General features: G+C 40.7%; 1 protein-coding gene across 6 annotated transcripts in view; it reads right to left on the bottom strand.

Annotated features, from left to right (window-relative positions):
* LOC143264604 (zwei Ig domain protein zig-8) overlaps window positions 1-24,054 on the bottom strand; it is a 189,391-nt gene that overhangs the window by 72,391 nt on the left and 92,946 nt on the right. For all 6 annotated transcript variants that reach the window (XM_076532645.1, XM_076532644.1, XM_076532642.1 and 3 more), the window contains exon 3: window positions 281-435. In XM_076532645.1, the coding sequence (XP_076388760.1) occupies window positions 281-435 (155 nt within the window). The remainder of the gene's footprint in view (window positions 1-280; window positions 436-24,054) is intronic.

Here is a 24,054-nt window from a genome sequence, read left to right on the forward strand (position 1 = left end):
TTTGAGTTTCGGACGATAAATTAGAAATTATGGTTTTGCTAAGCTTGCTAAATTAATGTCTTCGAATATTACGAAACATAGACAACGAAAATTATAGGAAAGCTGATGGAAACCCGTCATTCGTTAAGCCCGTAATTTTGCAGGATTAGTTGACACATGATTAATATCGCGATAACAACCGGAAAATAACGATCTCGCTAATTTAGGTACCTCGTTTGCGCAACGAAATTATACCTACTCATCAATACCACGGATTTTTTTTAAATGAAAGTTCACTCACCACTCTGTCTCCAGGATGTTTCACGAAGCAGTTCAATTCCGCAGTTTGACCAACGATGGCGGTGATATTTCGAGGGGCAATGTCGTCGAATTCCGGTTTATTCAGAGGCTTCGTCAATTTACTTGCACCCACCACGCTCGCCAAGCTCGATCCACCTGAAAACAATCGAGAAAACCACATTAAAAGATTTGTGATAACAATTTTTCTCTTCAGAAGTTGCTCATCGACCAATATTTATTATATTCTTAAACGCAAAGTTTATCGGTTAGGCAAAAACCATCGTGAGGGATGAAAATATTACAAGCTAGACATTCAGGTAAATCTATTCTTATTTAACAAAGCGTTTCAGCGACGTAGGCAACGAGCTTCTGTCAAAGTTAAAGTAAGTTGGCTGAATATGGAAACTCTTCGAGCTTCATGTTCAAACGAGGTTAGACCCTGCTTACGCTTTTGCGAGCAAACTTCCGTCTCTCCCGAGTGGACCCGGTTGTTACCGTATCACGAGTGCACGCAGACACGCAGCTAATTCTAATAAGCAGCTGATTAAGACTGAACTTCCGTCAACTGTAACGTGTAGTAACGTCGTTGTTGTATCGTTGCGGCACGCAATCACGGTTGACGTACAACACGAAATACCTCGTTGTTCGGTGCCAAGACCTTCCTCTTTGATCTAGCCTTAATGGAAATAGTTTACGAACTAATAATTTCGAGAATGCCTGGCTACCTTGTGGCGTGTTCCTCATTGTTTATCCTACCAATTTCCTCGATCTTCGAGTCGTACAATTCTATAGATTATCGAAACATATTCCCACAAAAATTTAGTACCAATTCTTTTTCAGAAATTTATTTAAAAAATCTTCGGAATTCGTGGTAAATTAGGTTATTAGCCTCGTTAAGTTTTTACTGTCACACATAGTTTTGTGCATACCGGAATTTTGAAAAAATGTGGAGGTATTGGAAAAGCTTAGTACAGATTTATACGAATCACTCGATTCGCCATTATCCGGAATTTTGTCGATCGCGCAGATGAGGAAGTCGCTATTTAACATAATCCCGTGAGAATGGGTGGAAACGATGGAAAAGCGAGAGAGAAGCGTGTCGAGAGGGAGTCGAAAGTGGGCGGATTGGCGCGGAACGACGAGACAGAACCGTTCGATAAAATTTCCCATTGTATTCCGCTGGAAAATGGGATTTCGGCGGGGCAGAAATTGAAATTGTTACGAGGTACACGCGAAATTGTGGAACTCACCGGACGATATCGATACGCATTTCGATGGGAACGGGTCAAAGGGATTGGCAGCCGATAATGAAAGGGTCCACAGATTGTCGTGAAGTTTAAATTTAACGCATTCCAGTTTTTCCGTGGTCACGATCGTTCGTTGCCCTTTCAAATGGCTCTGATGAAATAGGAAAGCTGTGGGTCGATCGACGAAAGCCTGTCAATTTTATACCTAGTGGATCCAAACGAATCTAAGTTTCTTCAAAATGGAGACGTTAGAAGAAAACGATGCAAACATCAGTTTTTACAGTTTAATTCGGTACCGGTGTTTATTTGAACTCGAGCTTACGCGCACTGCATCAATTTTAATACAGCGATACGACTGATATTTATCCTGATATATTTCCTTTTTGGCTGAATAACGCGCAGCATAAATCGTTATTAAACCACGCTAAAATCATAGTAAGAGATGAGACGGTGAAACAAATATTGACTATAATTTTAATCGCTTAAATAAATGTAACCACGATCTAAAACGCGTACGATAAATTTTCCGATATTTCATCCACGGCTTTCAGGTTACACAGACGTTTTCCGTGCACAAAGTGAAAGTAATCAGCTTCGGATCTCCGTCGTCCTAAAAAGTCCTCGATAGCTCACACCGCAAATGGGCAGTATCCTTTGGCGCGCTCTAGGTTTCCTCCCCTTCGACTTTTCCAGCATCGGAATACAGGAACACGGTTGAAAGGTTCAATTACGATTTCTTATCTCCACGATGCACTCCGCTCAAATTACACGCCGCGTGTAAATCAGGCCACCGATGAATTTAAGGGACCGCCTCGCGTGTCCAGGCGGAATACGTAACACTGACCGACGTTACACTGTAATTTAACTGTGCTTTTTTCCCCTCTTGTTTCATCTACGCTACGTTTCCCTCCTTTGATTACTCGAGCCGTTTTATCCGCTCGTCGTTTTTTCTGTTCTTTTCTGGAGGGGTTCTAAATTCACGGACAAGGCAAATTGGATAGGAACTGGTCGAAAGGTATCGCTGGCCGTGCTTTCGGCCAACTTCGAATCTAAGGGGCAGATCAAATAACTGAACGTACGTGCCGCGACTGGAAGGCACGAAATTTGGAGAATCACCAAGCGGCAGAGATTGCGGTGGTGTCGGACTCCGTCGGTAAAACGTTTGTTTCAAACGGCTCCTGTTTATCGCCGCCAACAATATCGAGCCACGAAACTTCGACTCTATGGAAAAACTGCTCAGATTTACCTGCGATAAGATCCATCTGTTCTTATACTCCACATTTTCAGACAGACTTCAGTTTAACGTTTCATGGCTTCCAAAGGAATTAAACAGCTTATTAAAATTAATTTCCGAGCGGTCTTCCATAGCATGCGAGTTACTTTTTCCATGTAATTATGATATTTATGTATATACGTATTAATCGCCAGTTATATCATTTATTTACAGAGCTTTCAGCGATTACTGCATATTTAAGCGAAATTATTTATTGACGAAACAGTGGTCGAGAAAATTGAAATTTTCATATTACATACATATGTTAACTGATCGTGGTTGTTTATTCGAATGCGTTCAGTTTATTTTGTGGCTCACATTCTCTGACAGAAATTCATTTTATAAGCGCTGTAATATACATTTATTAGTTACACATTCTCCAAATGTTGTATGAAATACCAGTATTCATCGCTGTGAAATGTTTGGATTGAAATTTGAAACATACGTTTAAATGAATTTCGCTTTGTTTCGCGCAACGGACAATGAACCATTTTATGTTCAAAATGTTCGTGAAACTTTCATGCGGTAACTTTTCCCAAGCTCAAATTGATAAGCCATACTGTTTTATGCCATTTTTATGAAATTACATCGGACCGTTCGTATTAGCAAATCAATCAAAGCAGACCTATGAGTTCGATTTTCAACAAAATTTTTGTATAAAACCGACATGATGTGAACATCATTTTGCAGTACTTTTATACGGTGAAATCGTGTCAGACCTCTTTTTTTGATTGCTCGAAAGATTGTTGGAACACATTCGTCGAAAATACACGTGTAAAATAATTATTCGCGTTATATTCAGACCTCTGGTGCTTCTTGTACGTACAATTATAGTTACATTTTCAGTAGCGTTGTTTTTTACAAAATGGAGGTGTGAAGAAATGGTTACTAACGAGTTTCTGATCCCTTAGACAAATGTTGCAAAGAAAATTTTCTTTTTCACTCCCGAAATTGGCCATTCCCATTGTCTTTAAGTTGACTCGCACGCTTCCTTTCTCGTTTCAACGTCTCGTTTCACGGCGAATGCCTGCGAGCACGATCGAACGGACACGCCTACACAGAATACCCCATTGTTACCCACTTCTTGTTTCACGACAGACTTTTCCCGACGGTTGCTGTAGTTTCCATTCCTGCTCGTAGTTGGCTCGAAACTACGACGTCGATTCTTTCCTAGTGGATCGTATCGTCGATTTCGGTGTCGAATTCACTCCGAACACCGCCGAAGGGTCTGCTCCTTTCAAACATTTCGTTTCGTGGCGTTCGACCAACACGATCCACCTCGGTGTATGCTCGAACACAGCTATTTATACGATTGGTAACGTTACCTTTTTACCCTCTTTCCACGGGAAAGTATTTCAACAGTTACGTTTTACCGACGAATCTCGACTAACAACCCCATAGAACCATTTTACTTTTTTGTGAAACGATCAGATAGCGTCATCAAACGAATAGGGTAGCAAAGTTGAAAATAGAAAGTAAGTGGAATTATTTACAAAATGAATTTCTGATCAATTGACACGTTAATATGTTGCAGATTCATAATAATTTAACCACGATATTGGTAATTTGGAGAAAATACTCCGTAAACCTACCCCTTTTTTCTAATCACGCTCATTTTCACCGTAAACAGCGGTATTAAGGAAGGAAAATTCACTTTACCCTCTAAAGTGACGACGAACGAAAGGAAAACGAGAATAGGAGATTCTAATTACTCGAATAAAATATTCACCGACATCGCGTCGCGAGCTGCCACCGCCTGTGTTTTACGGTCGAGTGTGATTCTAATTAAAAGTATTTCGATTTGTCTCGCCTTCGTATAATTTTATGTACAAACACTGTGAACCCTCCAGAGTTTAAAAATTTATTTAGCCGAGGGATTATTTCAAAGTAAATCTCATCTGCAGGATTATTATAAAGCATTAATAGGAACGAAACTTTGCTTAATTATACAGGAAAGTTTACAATGGACTTCTAATGACTCCCGCTGTACTCTCGCAATTAATAAACTTAATAACTCACTACTCTTCGAATCTCTAACTTTCTGCCTTTTCCATCAAACTCGCCTTCCGTTGCAGCTTCTTCCCTTTTTCTTTACCTAAACTGCTCATTTTAATCGAAACACTGAGTTTACTTTAAAATATCTCCGAAATATGTGTCGACTAAAATTATTCGAAGTTATATGAAAATTATATAACCATTATTAATCCAATTTATTTCAGTCGACAGTGTTTTAATAAATGACAATTATTCATTTCTTGCTAATCATTTATTAATCCGTTGGCCGTTTAAATAGATAAAGTAATAATGAACGTTTAATTTAATCGTTCCAATGAAAATGAAATACCTGCTACGATTATGGATATTAAATAGACCTTTTTGAACGAAAGGATCTCGCTAAAATGAAATAGGGTCTGAAATTAAATTTAAATTGTCGTACCCTTAGCGACTCGCCCAGAAATTAATCTCTCGAATAAAACAAAAACCAACAAGACGGAAATCTCGACAATTTCGTCCAGAAACACACGTTGGAAGCTCCGCATCGTAGCGCAAAGTTGTATACGTCGCAAGAGGGGAAAATCGCGATAACGACGGAGCCGAGGTTTCCTCGTTACGGATCTGAACCCTTATGTTTCCTACGGGGCCAGAAAATGGGCATATTCTATTAGCAGGTTGGTTTACACGGTTACCTAGCCTCGTAAATACAGTCTGTGAACGCTTCGCCAAATACACCGCCAGGGACCATCGAATCTTGCGATCGCACCGTTCGCCAATTTCATCAACGGTATAAGCATGTAAAGCAAAAGTAACGATTACTCCAAAAGAATTTTCTTCCGAAAATTATTCAACGTGTGAATTCATTTTTTTAATTTTTCAGATTCTCCACGTGTGTGGAGTTACAAGTTTCTGAAATCTTGCAAGTTTTTGCTTAGTTGTACGGCATTGTAGCGTTGCAGAATTGGTTCGCTCAGGAGGATGAAACAAGAGGGAAAGTTGAAAAGTAAATTAATCATCCTGATTGTCTTTACTCGAGTAAATTAAGGTGGCTCGTGTTTGCGTTCATTATTCGCCGGTCTGGAACGAGTATTTATCGCCAGGATACCATTGGATCCCCCGTAAACTTCTCAATTTCGTTGTATTAGTCTAATGAAGCCGTAGCGCTCGAATTACACTCTATCCTTATTTGGATGAAAATCAGAATCCTCGCGGGCGTATGCCGATCCGAAACATTCGGATGAAACCAGCCGAAAACCGATTATCGTGCCGGTAACGATATTCTAGACGCGTTCAACTTGTATCGGTGATCAAAGTTGCCGCGTAAGAGTAACCAAGTTTACGATACAAGCACGTCTCGCTAATGCATACGATATCCCAAGTACAGATTAAACTTTTCAAAGCCCATTAGCGTGCACCGGGAGAACGTCGTATCTCCGACGAAGTCAGCGGTTAAATTCACGGACGTCCGGGTCTCGTGAGAACCTTCCAAACGATGGCTAAGTACGTCCTGAAGCATTCAAATTCACTAGAAGCCAGATATTACCCGCGATATTTTCACTCACTATCTATTCTTCCGATTATCGGGGCCCTCCATAAACCCTTCTCAACTCGAATTTCAAACTTTTCGCGTCTTCAAATTTAAGATTCAAATTTCTAAATCGTTAGATTTCAACTGACAAAACTTTTAGGTCATCAACTCCTCGTTCTCCGATTTTATCAAGTTATCCTCCAACTCTGAACTTCACTAATTCCCATATTTGCTAATACCAATAAAATCCTCGGTATCGATGAACTTCTCTGACATGGTAATTGTAGAAGTTTGACAAATTTCTAAATATTTCGTGATATATACGTTGAACGAGTATATACATCTCGGAGTCCATTTTCATCGCGAGAAAGTGGGGTGGCAGCCATTGAACGTTCTTATTGCCGATTTATCATCAGTGAAATTACAGCAGAAGTTTTGGTTAGAATTCGTGAGCAAAGTTTTCCTTTCTACTGCTCGAACCGGAGAATAAGGAAACGTCTATTTGGAGTGTTTGCAAAAGTTTCAGCATCTCGAACTGTTACTTCGATGAAAGATGATGGCTGCTATTCCAGTCGGACACGGTCATTCGTTATTTACTGCCCATTACGCATCGACGTGATCAAAATCTTCGCCCGCTTCAATTCGGAGAGAGAAATATGTATCCGCGAGACTTGTTCCGTTGTATCGAAAATTATTAAATATCTCAAGAAATCCACCCTCTTGATGCATAGATATCAAAGAGCGCAACTGTTAGCAAATGTTACGCAATTAAAATCATGATTAGCCATGAACGCATCGCTGGTGGATCTTTACGTATTCATATGCAATTCGCATTAACTCCAATGAATGATTAAATACTCAGTGTTGCGTTGGCTCACTTCGCGGCACGAATAATAACGCATGAATATCCAGAACTAACATGCTACAAAATCTCATCATACTACACAAACTCTGTTTAGGGTAATTCCTATAATGAATTCAGCACTGACTTACCATAATATCATTAATCGTTCCTCTCGGACGATCGTTTGAAAATCTTATAAATTTTCCGAGTAGCGATCATTCGAAATCGAAAACAAGGTAAATTAATTACGAGAGAATGGACTTTCGGAACAGTTGCCGTCGTAGATTGGACCAAAGACAATTTAGAGTTTCTCGATTTCAAATAATTCTTTCGGTCCGACTTTCACGATCGGTAAGTTAAGTACGCGAACAATAAAAAGTTCCAGGAGAATGTAGGCACTCGAAAGCGTCGAAAATGAACCCTTAACGCGGAGGTCAGTATATTTCGGAGCCAAAGTTACTTGCCAAGGCATTCTTCCCGTACCTATCATTGTCCTCTTCTCCTTTTTACCTAGTCCCCCGCTACTTCTTCTTTCTTCACACGACTTTCACGAACGTAGAAGAGTTGCACGAGGCGCGAAGCCCCGTTAAAGCCTTCGCTTTAAAGCTTCGCAACTTTGACCGAAAGTTCGCTCGGCCGGTTCGAACTATCGGGAAAGCCTGGCCGCAGTATAAGCTCGACCTTTCCGATATTATTATTGCTCTAGGCGAGCCTTGTACTTTTCCGCGTCCTCGTTTTTCTTCTCTGCCTTTCCCGTTTTACTTTTCACTTACTTTCGACCCGCAGGACACGTATCGCCCCCGGCCACTACACCAACCCCGGCGAAATTCCCTGGTTTATTCTGGTCTCAAACCAACTTTCACGAACGATTCCTGAATTAATCCACGATTTATGGTAATAGCTGTGTCAACGATCACCTTTTTTCTTTTGACTATCAAACCTGCCACGAAATCTCAGAAGTCAGAAATATAACATTTTTGTACATTTTTAATAACGTATCCTACATGGTACACCTTTCGAGCTACGTTTCGGTTCATATTTTAAAAAGCTGACCTCACTCTGGACGTAATTATGTTTATAGTTCTCCTCGGTCTCTCTTTCAAATCGGAATAATTTCTCCTCGTTTACGGATTATTTTACCGAACAAAATTTGTTGCCGATCCCTGCGGAGTGAACGTGTTAACTACGTTTTATCGAACTCTTGATATATTTAATGAAACACGGTCCAATATAAAAGATCAGCGACCAAAGTGAATCGATGTTCAATTTAAACGTATCGCGCTATTAAAAAGCACCGTTCCGAATCGTATCGAACACCAGGGAGTGCCATTGCAAATGAACGTATCCTCATGGGTGTCGTACGGTATGCACAGTCCACACGAGTGCACCGGGGTTTCACCATAACAGCGCGAAGGTACATAGCACGAACAGTTGGAGAAATAGAAGAACAAATACCGCGGGACACGTAAACGATACACATTATGTTTCTACGTGACTGAGTTACGATTCGCGAAGAACACCGATAGAAAACGCAGGTGTACGCAGAGTCACCGATGACCGCCCTCCGTGACGTCGATAGACAAAAACTAATATTTATTTCAATTTTACAGCGACTATGGACACTGACAATTTGCGTGGTTTCCCAGAAAATGTCTACACGAACCTTTGACTCGAACCTCTGAACCGATTCGTTTGTTTTTTTGCTTGTAAAATAAAATACGTTTGAATAGTGCGGGAAATATACACAACAGTTTGCTTGTTTTTATAAAAGAGAATAAATGAAAAATGAAAACTACTGGTCACACGAATATCGTCCCTACCTTTTACAAAATCAATTTTTCAGCTTTGTATAGTTTGAAAATCGTGTACCTTGGTCAGAATATTGTAGAAACTAAATCTATTGGTCGCTTTTCCGGAATTCGACTACGTTTTTTGCGCCCTGGACCTTTGTACAAGTGCTTTTTGTTAATATTTTTCGGTTCAACTCCTGATGAAATATGTTGTCCGGAAAGCAGCTCAGCGACGTATTTTATTTTGTCATTTACGTGATGAGTTTGTTAATATAACAAATGCTTTAGTAAAAAATTTTCATGCATACCCGGAAATTTGTCAAAGCTCATAAAAATCCGAAGACAATTTTACATAAATATGAATATATCATACTGTAATAAAGCCAGTTAGGAGCAATTTGTACGAAAACCCACGACAGCTAATTTTGGTCGTTTCCTTAAATCATTCGCACGCGAAAGGTGTTCGATCAGAAAACGAGCAGTCTTCTACGTTGCACCGATAACGCAACTCATCCGTGATATAGACAGTCGAATCCATTCGAACAGGTTTCTATTCTCTGAAGTCTGGTCCTTTCACCAGCGCCGAAACATTTTCCTAACAATGCGAATCGCACGTGCCCGGACTGCGTAATCGAAGAATCGTTCCGAAGCCCGCTTCTTCTGATTCGAAACTCGTTCCAACGTTCATACCTTATACCTTCGGGATCTGGAGCATGGATTCGTGATTCCTGAGGTACGCTGGAGCATCCAGAAGCTCACCATCCCAAAGAGTAACCTCGGGATGGGAGGTCAGGTTCGAGATGTTTAATGCAAACTCATCGATTCTCAAACCCTCGGACATTTTTCTCCCCTGTGCAAGCCTCTCTAAGGGGTTCTCGCGAAAGATTGCGGCGAAGATTCTATGAGCGATGGTGGCTCATAAAGTCGGATGTGTGCTGCGGCCGGTCTTCCAGCTACCCTCTTTTGCCTTCTAAAACCACCCCTTGACCCGACAGCCGAACGGCCTGGCCATTTCTTGCGGCGAATCCTCGGTGATACATTGACCGCAGAACGACACTCACGATTCTTGATTAGTCGCATAACTTTTTCCCGTCCTCCGCATATTATCTTTGTTCATTAAAATGTAATTTATTTTGATCCGATACAGTCTCCATAATTTATTATACTGTTGATTTATTCATACGCATATTATTTCTAGTATTGTCTAGTTTAAGATCATATTTCGCAGCGGAACGTGTCCGTTATTTACAAGGCAATCTTCCAGGTTCGTTCGACCGTTCGTCGCTTCAATCTCGAGAAACCAGAAAGCAATGCACGCGAAATTGTAGAGCTTCCGGTTCGCGCAAAACATACGACAAGGAAGACTCTCCAGGAGCTTCAACTTCACAATGCAGCCAACTCTCTTGGCACGTACTTACGTAGACGAGCGCGAAGCATCTTACGGGCAACAGAATCTATTCGTGAATCACAGGCCGGCCAACAGTTATACGTCGCCTCCCTCGAGCAATCTCGAGGATCGACCGAGAAAATATTTGCAAGAAATACCGCAGGATACTTTCTTTATCGCCGGCCGAGCACATAAAGTGCGCGTGATCGAAATATATATCTAAAGGACGGGCTTCTAACTTCACGGGGAATTCGAGATACGACTCGACCGCGTCTACCGCTATTCCAACACGGATATTCGTTGTCGTTTCGCGAAACGAGAATCGATGGTGAACGGATTCGCGTCGTAAACGAAAAGCTTCCGCGCCTGCCACCGCGGACTGATCTTCCTTGGCGAGAAACGATTCGGAGTTTCAGGATGACTCGCGAGAACTAGACATTCTGTAAAACCCCGGGAAAAAGATTCTTTCCCGTTTATCCTGCATCGTCGCGTCTGCTTCTTCTGTTGCATCCGTCCTTGGCTCGAAATCTCTTCTTCCACTTTAATTTTTTCTCTTTTGATTTATGAACTTTGACTGCTCGCTCGCTTTTTTCCTCCAGAGATTAACGTGGATGTGCTCGCTGATATTCTTCTACTTCCGTCTTGATTTATGAATCTGACACGCGCAATCTTCGAGGAAGTCAAATAACTCGAATACGTTAACTGCCGTTACTTTATATTTTTCTACGATACGAATTAAAATTCTCAACCAAAATAATTTCGATGGAAATCGAAGCAACAAATTGTTAAGCAAAAATTGTACTTCCGAAGAAGACAAGGAAAAGCAGATATCGTTCGTTAAGAGAAAAGGTACCCCAACATCGTGCCAAATTTTAAATCAGCCCAACCGCTCTCTCAGAATCAATAGGAAAGATTTTTACGAGCACGAGCAAGACTTTGGAATAGTTAAAGGCGCAGACGTGCTGAATGTGCCAAGGAAGGCAGCGGACCATGAAGGAACCTCTAAGTTCGGCCATTTTTGCGCAAGTATAAGTCCATGACGTGTCTCCTCGCCTCTTTACTTTCCTTCTTCTTTCATCCTGTTACGATCTCCAGTTTTTCACATCTTTTTCTCCTAACCGACAAATTCTATCATTTCTCTCAAATTCAAATAAACCGTGATTATTTTCTCGTGACCAAAGAAGAGAATCAATCCTCATCGGATGTACGAACGCTTTTCTTTTCATCGCCGACGATGAATCGTCTGTACGAAAAAACTTTCCCCTTAGGAAGGCACTTAGTCCACCCCCATCTAACAGAAGAAGCTCCAAAAACGAAACAACTTTTCTTATCGCTCGGTCTACATTACAAACGAACGCGAAAGAACACCAGGACATTCATCTTCTATGTAATCCAACTTCTACCTCGCAATACGTTGTTGTATTACGATTAAATCACACGATACGAGACCAGCGATATCAAAAACGAATGGATGAAATACTTTGGAATAATGGAAAATCTGTTGTATAGTCGGATTGCATAGTAGGAGAATTGCATACTCGACACGTTGCATAGTTTACTCGTACTGTCGACGCGTTGTATAGTCGGCTCGTTGCATACACGACGCATCGCATAGTGAACCCTCTGTAGTCCCTATAATCCACATACTGCATAATCGACGCACCGCAAACTCGACGCGCTTCATAGTCGGCGCATAGAATCGCCACGTTCCTCTTCCTAGCACCGATCAACGCGATAAAAGTAATCTGCCACGCAATCGTCGACGATGGGCAAAGAAAAAGCGCGCGAAGCGGCTTATAGGTCGAAGAGCGAGAGATTTCTTAGCCTAGGTCGGCGAAGACGCCTGGAAAAAGAAGGTGGCTGGTGCCAAACGAGATGCTAGGCTAGGCGGGGCGTAAATTACCGCATGCGAGGTTAAGCCTCTAGGCAAGACGGAATAGCTGCGCATTTTTACGCCGAGCGACGACCAAGGCGTCGCTCTCTTTGAGATACGCCCAAAAGAAAATGAGTAAATATAGGCGGCAGCCTCGCCGCGGTTTCGTGGCTGGCTGAAGCGTAAGCGTCTTTAGAAAATAACAACCCAAGCTCAGTCCTATACGTATACACCTCTCCTCGTACCACCCTTTCATCCCTTTCAACCGTTTCTAACCGCGACTACGACGATTCCTTCTCCGACCAAAACCCTTCCCGCCCCCACTCGCATCCTTTTCAACCCTCTATTTTCGTCTGCTTCTTCCACGTCCGACCGTTAAAAAAGAGTGCGTCGTTCACTTTTCTGGCTGGGAAATCTCGTTGGCACGAAAAACGGAAGCGGGACGACCGGGTCATTCGATGCCGGAGATAAATAGCCGTTGGTTTAAAGACCGGGACACGGTGCATGGTCGGATCGTGGTCACTCGATGAAAGCCTCCGATGAATCTATGTACATACGTAGTCGGATAAATAGAGAATTATCGAATGCGCATCGACCTTTTTTTGGATCGTAAATATAGGTTGCCGGCAACCGGTGTGTCTTTCAAACGGGGAACCGAACGGTTATAAATCACGTTTGGTTGTCGTCAACGATCGATCGAAAGCTTACAGAAATGTTAACCCCGGGAATCGAAATTATCACCACGGTTAAATAACGATGACCTAAATACCACGCGTAGAATATTTGTCTACCTTTAATAACGGTGAAAATGTAGATGTTGGATGCAAGTGGGACAACCTGTTTATTTGTACATGCGGAGTTGCAATTGGGTGTTACAAGAAAACTACATGAAGAAGTATTAAGCGGTGGAAGTTTGTTTCACCGACTGTTATTTACCGTGCATGTTCTTCGGGAATTAGAACTTGCGACTTGATACACGGACCAATGCGCGCGCTTTTTCGAGATAATTTCCTCCAGACCCTGGTGATTAAGATTACACGAGATCGCTTCATTTTCTCGTCAGTTAGTTTATCCCGCAACACTACGAAGAAACTTACTTCGTTACAAGTGCGATTAGCATGTGTATGTACGCGTGTAATGAAACTTCCCTCAGAGTGTGCTTTCGTTGCCAGATCCATCTTGTTTTAGGAACTTTCTTTATTTTATCGCTAACCCTCGAGTTTCTGAAGACCGAGCTACTGCGGTGAACTCTTTGTACTCGGTTGTTTGAACGCTTCATAGGAAAAATTCGCAAAGTACGGCAAGTTTACATTCTCTTGTCAGAAACTTGTCAAAATTTTGTAATGAATTTACCAACAATGTTTGAAGAGTTAACATCATAAACATGAGATGTAAATCGTTCAAATTTAATTTAAGAAGAGGAGGAGGAATCCAACATATTTCGAATAAAGAAACGCTGTAGTTACTGTTATAAGTTCGAAATTTTATTATAACAGCGGTTTATGAAAGGTATGAAACGACAGTTGCAACGGCACGTACGAGTGAGAACACCGTTTAACGGCAAGTAGACAACCCCGCAGGAGTATAACGCTGTTAAATAGTCATAAATATTAACAAGGTTAATTGTTTAGAGAGTAAATGTATTCAAGCCAGTGAATACGGCGTAATGGAACACTTGGAAGAACCATTACCCTTTATACGCGTCTATTTACATAAAACCGCAGCCTATGAGGATCGAGACGGTCGGACTGAAAGGGTTTTCACGTCTCTTTGCCTCCTCTTTGGAATTGAATTAATCAGCCTAATTATGCGAGTCGTGCATTTCCACACAGATTTCTACGGATGTCTGCTTCGAGATTTTTTTAGTTAATCGTTGATCCTCCGTATACAGCTAACTGTTTACGTTGAAACTATAAAATCCTCAAATAATTCGACGGTCCGACGTACGATGTAAATCCAAAGTAAACGTTTCACGATGAAAGATTAGAGGTAAAACTGTTTGAAAGGTTCTCTGCGGGCCGGACGAGGAAAAACGAATCGATTAAACAAGCAACATCCTGCGTGCAGTTTAAAGTACTGAAAGTAATTGGGAAAATTGATGCAAAATTTTTCTTTTAATCTCTCGAGGTGTAATAACACGAGTATAGAAAAATATTGATGTACAGTTGAGAGCCTGGGGAGAGTTTAAAATTTTGGGACTTTGTAACTTCTGGTATTTCACATGATGGAACTTGGAATTTAGAATTGTGGAGACTTTAACATTTCGGAATTTTTTAACTTTGAGATTGTTTATTTTTATAGCTGGTCTCACAGTTCCAATATTCCAAAGTCCCAAAATTTCATAGTCCTCGTGTCGAGTAAATAACAAGTCTCGCGTTTATGACTTAAACTTGCAATATTGTTTGGATTATTCAACAATCGCGTGCACGTAATCATTCAATCTACCTCCAGGAAGCGATAAAAAAATCTACGAAGGTCTTTGAAATGACTCGGTTAAATGGTAGATTCGTTTTTTAGCTCAGCGATGACATGCGTGTCACGGTGACATTTACAGGCGGTGATCGACGGTTCAAGGCAACTCTCCGTTTCGCGTTACAACCATTTCAGATTGTTAACAACTATAATACACACTAGTCGCGACAAATTGAACTAAACACAGTTCCGACTACTCTCGATTCAATTTCGTTCGAATCTATGCTTGGTATCCTTTTTTCTCATACGTTGTGGAATAATAACCGTTAAATCGCTGATTTATACGTACGCGCTGCGAAAGGAATTTTAATAGAGAAAGCTGTGTTTTCTTAATAGGAGTTAATAGTACTTAATCCTGGAAGATATTAAGTACCCTAAATTAAATACGAATATACCGGAGATGTTTCTTAACGAGTGAACGGTACCTCACTTGGCTTAAATTGAAGTAAACGGTGCACTGAATATTAACGAATATTAGAGAGAAGAATGAAACAGAATGCCGTAATGTTGTATTACGGCTTCAGCGGTAGAAACAATGTTCGTCAATTCACGTGCGTATGTTCATACGTACTCACATGTGCATTTATTTCTCTCCACTGTGTTATAATTAAATACGCTTTCAGACATACATAATAGCTTTATTATCCCGTAATAATTAATTTTTTTAATACTTAAAGGGATTACAATTAAAATTAATTAAAAAAATCCTATGGTATTCAAACTTCCATTATACATTTGAAAATGAAGAAGACGTACGTGCCAATAGCTCCATAATCTTCCCTAGGGATTAGACTGTGTTCCTGGTTCCGTCGTTACGCGAAAGCAGGCAACGCTTAATTTCTAGCAGATATTACGCAAAACAAAGAAACAGCGGTGAACAAAGGGTCATTAAATTGCTGCACGAATACGTTCCCGGTTATTACGAAGGGATCCTCGTGTTTCGTGCCACGTACCTACGATTTCTCTGTACCGTTCCAATTAATATTCTAAACACGCGTTCACCGTGGGCCCTTCCGTAATCGTTCGAGTCGCGAAAATCCTCGGTTCAGGAAGTTGCGAGACAAGGAACAGATTAAAGCCGGTTAAGCTTCGCGAGAATATCAGATCAGCGCGCGCTAGAAAATCCGCGCACCGACGAAAGCTTTAATCGTGTCGCGTGCGTCGTTAATCAGGCGACAAACTATCGCTGAACGACAATTTCGACGAATAATTCGGACGATCGAAACTTCTCTACAGGACGTTAACGATATTTATCCTGCCTTTGCCACGGCTTCAATAAAGCTTCGTTCGCGTAACAACGCCGGCCAATTTTAGCTTGGCTGCTTTAACATCTACAAAAGCGTTCTCTCGTCTGTTCAACGGCTACGGTTAACGATACTCCTTTGCTCGGTTTCACGTACGATCAGCCGTTCATCGTTCGAGCGAGCTATGCAAATGCCTGCCCTCGGTGCACCTACCTCGGGATACAAAGACCGAACAAACTGGGGAATTTCGTTCGAACTTGTTTTGTTTAGAACCTTAAACATTAAACGTTTACCAGCACCGTTTCCTGCTTGTGCACGATTATTCCGCTATCAGACGTTGATCCGGTATCGATTTAGAACCTTCGGATATTTTAAACAGAAAGATTTTATGTAAACGGTATTATCTCGTCTTCTTTTCTTAAAATCTTTCCTCAGATTCTTCTACATATTTTTTCCGCAGAGCTCCGAAAGAGCTCTCCGTTACCCCCGTTTGATCAATACCCCGTCATTTAGCGAATACGAGTGAAATGTATTTCCAACGAGATCCGTATATCATTATCAGAATAGTGTTGTTGTTTGCTGAACGGACCGCGGTTAAGTATCGTATTGGGCCACGTTGGTCGGATTAATCATAACGGAGGCAGTAAAAGCCCGGCACGAATTAATGTCCAGGATCAGTAGAGACGTCCGGTTTTCCACGGGACCGGAATCGATAACGAGGCCAAACGAAACCGGATGCCAGCCTCGAGCTGGGTATTAATCACAGATATCTTGTATAATCTCACGAATTCCGGCGTTGGACTCGAATCGAGCTAGGTTAGAGGAATATTCCTGGCGTCATCTTCAGCTAGACTTGGCCTGATTATATTCTACCCCACTATGGTGGGCCATGAGCTAATGCACCGGCAGCGATTTATGATATTCCCTGTTAACTGCAGAACTCATTTAACGTGGTCCGCACCCGGAACACCGCACAAAACCAACGATGTCCCTCTGGCTAATAGTTTTTAGAGCGTTCCGTACACCTTTTAGTCGTGTTTCGAATAAATTAACTTCTTTCGACGAATAATGCTTTTCACAATTCCGACGAAACGGCCAATTACGGCCTATTGCGAAAGACAAGTCATCGTGGGTAAGGAAGAACACGGGTCAGGAACCGGTTCCATTTTCGAGGAAGCAGAAAAGATTTCATTCGTTGAATCGATAACCTGAACTTGTCGAACTCGACGTCAGTAGAAAGGAAACATTCGGGCTAGAAGATGAGTCAGAAGTAGAAAGCAGAAGATCGAAGAGGATTCAAATAGGATTCCTGGAATCACGACGTAAGCGTTTAAGCTTCTTTCACGAGGTAAGATCAACGTACCGAAACACGTTCACGAACGATCCCGACCGCATTTTTCATCCTTAAACTTGGAATCTTCCATTAATATTTAGATGTCAGGTCGCGAATCTATACAGGAAGGCCCTTTCAACGTCTTCCTCCTCCGAAAATTCTTCATTCCGTGCACGTTCCTTTTTTTAAATCTTCATCCTCAGCGCGTATAATTTCTGACTTTGAAAAATGACAATTTGTTAGCCAAGTTTTCTCGTTTCAATAAATCTCGCGATTTTTCGACGACGCTGCTAATTTATGCTCTGTAGCGATCGTATTTTCGGCAAACGCGCTGCACTCATTAAGGTTAAATTATGATAATTCTAGTAAAATATATTGCCAGAAGCGACACGGTCCGTATCGAATAGTCCCGGGACGATTATTAGGTTCTTCATTAATTTCGTTGTCTATCTGTCACAAACAATACACGACCGAACGTGGCATACAAACGCGCGCTCATTACCATGTAAATTTCTCTCGTATATCGTTTAATTGCGCGAACCTGAAAATAAACAGTTGTTCAAAAATCATTCGAACGAACGATGAGTAAGCGGATGCGTTGTTAACGAATAAAAGGCGATAATTCTGGATCCATTCATGTAACGCTGGTCGACTGCGAATCATACAGATTTACAATCCGAATCTGTCATGAAGAATGTTTAATATTTTGCACGGAATTACGCAAATACTCTGGACACGCCAATCCCATTATTTTGCAAAACAAAAAAGTAATAGCGATCAATTAAGTTCTGTACGATATTTTTGTTACAAATGATATTTTTGTTAAAGTGACAAATTTATTCTGTTTCGTATTCATCTGTCTACGCTGTCGTTCTTAACCATAAAGGAACAGAAAATCGGGAAAAATTGAAAGAAATTCGTTGATCTCTCGAGTCAACATAGACAGCTTAACCTTTCGAGCTCGGTAATTATTCTCTGATAAAATTAACGGCACCAGTAGTAATTAATTTAGATAAGTTCATCAAGTATCGTAGTGATTTCTTTGAAGTTTCGTCGAGTGAAAAACACTTGACCGATAAACTCGAAGCTTTTAATCTTGAAATTTACTTTTCCATACAGAATTTCAAGTTTTCTGGTTTTACCGCCAATTACACAACATTCAGTGCGGCAACGAACTGCTTAATGGAATAATAATTCAGGCTAGATGCGTGCTCTGCAACGATTAAACGTAGAAACTTGCTAACTTGGACAATTATCGACGTTAAAGAGAAACGTTTCAAGGATAAGCAGTATTTCGAACGATAAGAAGCGATTTCTGGGTTTCACAATCGCTTCAGAGCATAATAACTCAGTGTGTCAGAAACGGGTACACGTTTCTTACCAAACTATTCATAAATTCTACGATAATAGTTATCGGATTCATTCGACCAACTCTATCTAAATTCGATCTATTAAATAAACGGAACCCTATTTTTCCGCGAATCAAGATTGGAATCCTTATGATTACATCGGACTTTTCAATTTGTCATTTCGCTTATCGTAAAAATCATGGGATTTAATGTCGCTTGGACTATGTTCATTGATAATTGCTCGAATATCGTCTCCGATAACCAAGACGGAGAACACCCACGCTATCCACTTCGCTCGAGAAGTCGTTGGGAACATGATTTCGTGAACTTCTTAGCGGCGCCGAGTGGCTGTCGAGCCAAGTCCACTTTACCGATCAAAATCTCGATGCCTTGAATCGTACAGCGCATTAACTCTACGCGGAACCGCGTTACACGATCGAACGCAATTCCTGATACCAAGCTATACGAGATATCTCTGATATCAAGCTATAGGAGCAACGAATGTCATCATGCCGATATAATTTGCTGAAATTAATTCACATTCTGGAAATGGGAAAATGTACTGAAAATTTTCCTAAACAATTAATGTCATCTGATTTCTCTAATTCAGAACTTTTAACACACGCTCTTTCGCCACGAGGTGTATCACTGTATGGTTGAGATATAGAATGATCGATCCGTTACATAATTGACGCGCTGAATAATTGGCATGCTGTATAGTCAACGCATTGCATTGTCTACGTATTTCATAGTTGACGCGTTGTATTCTCTATGCGTTGCATTTCCCAGGCATTGAATAATCAGCGCGTTAGTCTACGCTTTAATTGCTCGATGGATTGCATAGTATATGTTGGTCGACGCATTGTAAAATCTGTCACTCGATGCATTCTACAATCTACGCGTGACCTAGTCGACAATTTGCATAGCCCATGCTTTGAATAAGCAACGCGTTGTATGATCTACGCGTTGTCTGCGTCCTTTGTGTTCTACCGAGAACAAAATGCGCGATCCTGCGGAAAAAAGTTTTTGCCGAGTGTCTATGAAAACCACTGCAACTTCGTCGATGCCAATAAAACAAGAATCTACCGTGTCCAAACATTCTACTGGGAATTTCTTTCAATTTACCAGAAAAGTTCATTTCGACAAAACAGTTAATAAACGACGCTTCATACAAACCGTACAGGTAAATTACACGGTGAAGCCAGGTGAAACCAATTTCATTCGCTGAGGGAGAGGTAAATAACCTCCACCTTTTGTCGCTATGGGACCTATCAACGTTTTACGATATGTAACAGCCAGTTGCTACTCTTCTGTCAATAATCATGTAATTACTATCGTCACATTTCACCTTATTAGGTCATGTTGCACATTGTTAGCAACACCTCGCGCAATATTCGAGATAAAGAAGTAACAGGTGGAGCGATCAGGTTAATAACCATATATAGTAATAAAGCTAAAATTGTGAAAGCACGTATTGTTCTTTTTGATACGCTATCAGACCCGTTATCTAACTAGTCAATTATTGATAACAATTCCGACAAACATGTTTGATTGCAATTATCCTGAGAAGATACACAGGCTGATAAGCGTCGTAAAGGAATTTGTGAATTTCAACGTGAAATTGAGTAGCTACGAAAATGAGCCAGCCTGTGCTCCAGCCTGTTCGGGTCCAATGTTCGTTTACTCGTAACGGCTGGAAAATTTTGCCGAGCAGACACGGGTGATTGGATTAAGTTCCCGAACAAGGAAGCACCGACGATAACGAAAGTAATTGGTTCCTCAAATAAAGCAGCAAGGGTTTAAAAATATGTCTTCCAGTTATGTAAAGTAACTGGAAGTAATTTATCGTATCACGTTTCGTTCCAATCTTTGAATAGTTTCTATCAAACATCTGCTCTATTTGTCGCTATAAACGTCAGTGGAATCATTCTTATCTTCTGGCGATATTTTTGCATGTGTCCAAACAGACAGATGTACACAATGCTAAGTAACATTAAATAAAACGAGATAATTACCACTCAAAATCCTTTGAGAGTCTCGTCAAACAAATGTTCATAAACTAATTTTGGACACGAACTCGTTTTCGTACGGAGTGATCTCTAAAATAAATATCCTCGAAAGCCTTGGTGGCTCGTTCACGCTTCCATACAAAATTTTTCAGCGTAGTTCTCGAGAGTTAACGTAACAAACTAAAGTTATACAAACCGTTCCACTCGTCGGGCGTCGTTGCAAATTTCTAGCGTTCTTCAAACACGGACTTCGAACAGCAATCGAAAAAGATTGCTCCTGTTCGCCTTTGTCGTCCAGGACGAGGAGCAAACGGCCAGGAAAGGAGCGAGGAGAACAAGGACAAGAAAATAGAGGGAGGGAAGGTTCGTCCATGAGGATAAGACGAGAGGGTAGAAACGTAGTAACGACTGTATTCAACCCAAGCGTTCGCAATCGAGTGCATTTTGCTACGACTTAGCGGCAACTTCAATTGATATTTGAACGCGAAAACGTGCCGGTCGATTCGCGAATCGAATTGCGACGCTCAGCGTCTTCCGATCCGACGATCCCGATAACACTAAAAGTTTATACGCACGCAATTACGGCGTATTGGGTGGAGAGTTACAAATATCGGGGCTGACTCGCAAAGAGAATTCACCTTACTATCCGTTTATACTGCGTTACTCGCTTCGAATGGTTCAATATTCCTTGGAAACGATCCTTCCGGGAACACTTCTTTTTTATTCGATCTAATGGATTCTTCGTTACCCCAAGAACAATGCCAGTCATTGTACAGTCACGTTTTTAGCGCGAGTGCTTACAAATACTAAGGTATTCGTGCTTTTTGGGGCAGACAAGTACTTAGTTGTACTCTTCTGAGCTCATTAGAGCTACCGAGAGTACGCTGTTTCGAGGTTATGGATCTCCAAAGCTCCGAAATTTTATATTTATAAGTTTTCAAATTTTCCACAATGCTTCAATTCTCAAATTCTACATCTCTAAATCTCGAAACTTGTAAATTTGACATCGTGAAAATTGTAAAGTCTAAACTCTGCTCTTTCGAGAGCAGTCCTTTCCTCCACTTCAATATCTCCCTAGAGAGCCGCTACGATCCCGTCAAATTGCATTCGCGTGTCAAAGAACCTGCTTCACCTCGTAATAATTTTCGCGCAGACTGTACCCGTTGTTTTTGCCGTTTCTCAATTATGAACGACACGAAATAAATTCGTTGCAAGTCGATTCTCATGCAACGTATCGATAAAGTCTCCTCCGGTGCGTTTCGGAAATTGCATCGTATATTCCGGCAGTTTAAAGCATCATTCAATGGCCATACGCCGATATCGGTAAAACGAAACGATTGTAAATTTAGTCGAGTGTACAGCAATATAATTTTTCATTGCGCAATTGCTCGATAATTCAGCGGATCGCGCGTATCAATGGTCTGCGATCGTAAATTGCGATGTTTTTTCTTCTCTCTAATACCAGTGAAGCCCTGCTATTTTAATTCGATTAAGTAAAATTAGAAACATCGAGTCTAATAATAATTGACAAAGAACAAACTATTAAAATAGGGTATATATTTTTTCTCGTATAGGGAAAAGTTATTTTTGCATAGAGAACGAAATTACTATGCAACGCCTATGAATAAATTGAATAAATCCCATCACTCACAGCTCCATTTACTTGAGATGCTTCGAGTTCCTGCAATTCCTATCATGGCTAGAAATTTAATAAATGGAGTTATTTTTGTAGAAACAATTTCCGATAAATTTTTACTAGAAAAAATTGTTTTACGAAGAACGGAACATTCCAAACGCCTCGATTGAAGCATTTAATCGTCTCTGAACAGACGAGCTTATTTGGTCATAGATCCGACAATGATAGCTGAACAGAGTTTAACCTCCGCCGAGGCTAGAATTGCTTCAATTTCAATTCCGCCTTTCAATAATAAATGAAAAGATCTATGTGCACGCATCTTGTATACATGTACTCGAAGAAGGTCAGACCATGCTCGGTGAATTCTCGTAGTGAACATTCGCGTGGTATTATATAATGGCGACAAAAGAACTCGAGGACGTAATACTTGTGTATCATCGTCTAATTCTAGTGATGGACAGGCGCGAAAAAGTTGCACAGTAAAACTAATATTGACACTTGTTGATAAAAATGAAAATCCTCGAGAACATAGCAAATAACAACTGATAAGTCATTACATAGTAGTTCAATTTATCATTCTCGACATATTCTGCTATGTAAATCGCTGTAAATTAATAAATAATGACTATGTAAACAAGACAGGATTACGGTAGTTGGAGACACCGGAGACTTATCAAACTTTGAACCGCCATATACGTCGAATAACAGTATTTAAACAAACACAGTACAATTACCATTTTGAAATGCAAATTCATAGCAGAAATTACAGCGCACATCGAGTGGACGTGATCCATCGTTGAATAATGCAATTCAAAACTAGTGGTCGATGTAAATAAATCGTTTGGATCATGACTGATAGAATTCTAGAATTACGCACGATCGTGCAATTTTGGTCACGCGTCAATTAACGATTCAGGCCAATTAGATGTATCTAGCATAGTCTTTATTGGCGTTTCCTTCGAATCGATTAGAATGGAAAAAAATTGCTGTAGCGTTTACGATTTGGATGACGCCATTGTTTTTGTACCGCTACTACCTGTTTGTGCTGAAAGAGTTCCGAAAAATACTGAAAAAGATATTACGACATCGTTCTGGGAATTAATGTATTTTGAAAGATACCGAAATAATCTTGACCTTTATTTAACACAGCTAGATGCTACTGTAGGCTCAATTTTGCAGCCGATACCGAAGTCTATTCAGTAACTCGTTACGTTGTTAACTGACAACCTTGAGTCGTAAACGATTCATGACAGGATATGAATTACTGCGATGATATGTACAAATTGATGATGACTATGGAAATTTGATAGCGGCAATGTTGCAAAAATCTTAATTCTTTTCTAAGTTCAAGCTGAAGCTAATTAGATCGATTTTGCTGTATACGCGTTCAGACTTAATAGTGGACCAAATAGATTTGGTATTTTCGTCCTTGCAAAGGATAATTAAAGTTTCCCACGCGACCGCACAAATTACATATCAAGTTGAACGTACAATTACAAGTCACTGTCGAGTACAAATGAACTATAACAAATCGCGCAGCATCCTAATGGCCCCGTGATCAATTAAGTATTCAAAGTCGGAAATTACCCATCTACACGCTCAATTTACTTCCGATCTCCATTTACCTGATCGTAAATCTCCCAGAACTCAACTAAAACTGAGTGCACAGCATCACAGTGACCCTACATCACCAATTAAGGGTTAAAATTCCGAAGCTACGTACACACACGCTGAATTTCCTTTGGTCATCGTTTACCTGATCATCAATCTCCCGGAGCCGTGAATTGAATCGACC

This window comes from Megachile rotundata, chromosome 6 (assembly GCF_050947335.1).
Source record: "Megachile rotundata isolate GNS110a chromosome 6, iyMegRotu1, whole genome shotgun sequence".
In the NCBI taxonomy this organism is placed as follows: domain Eukaryota; kingdom Metazoa; phylum Arthropoda; class Insecta; order Hymenoptera; family Megachilidae; genus Megachile; species Megachile rotundata.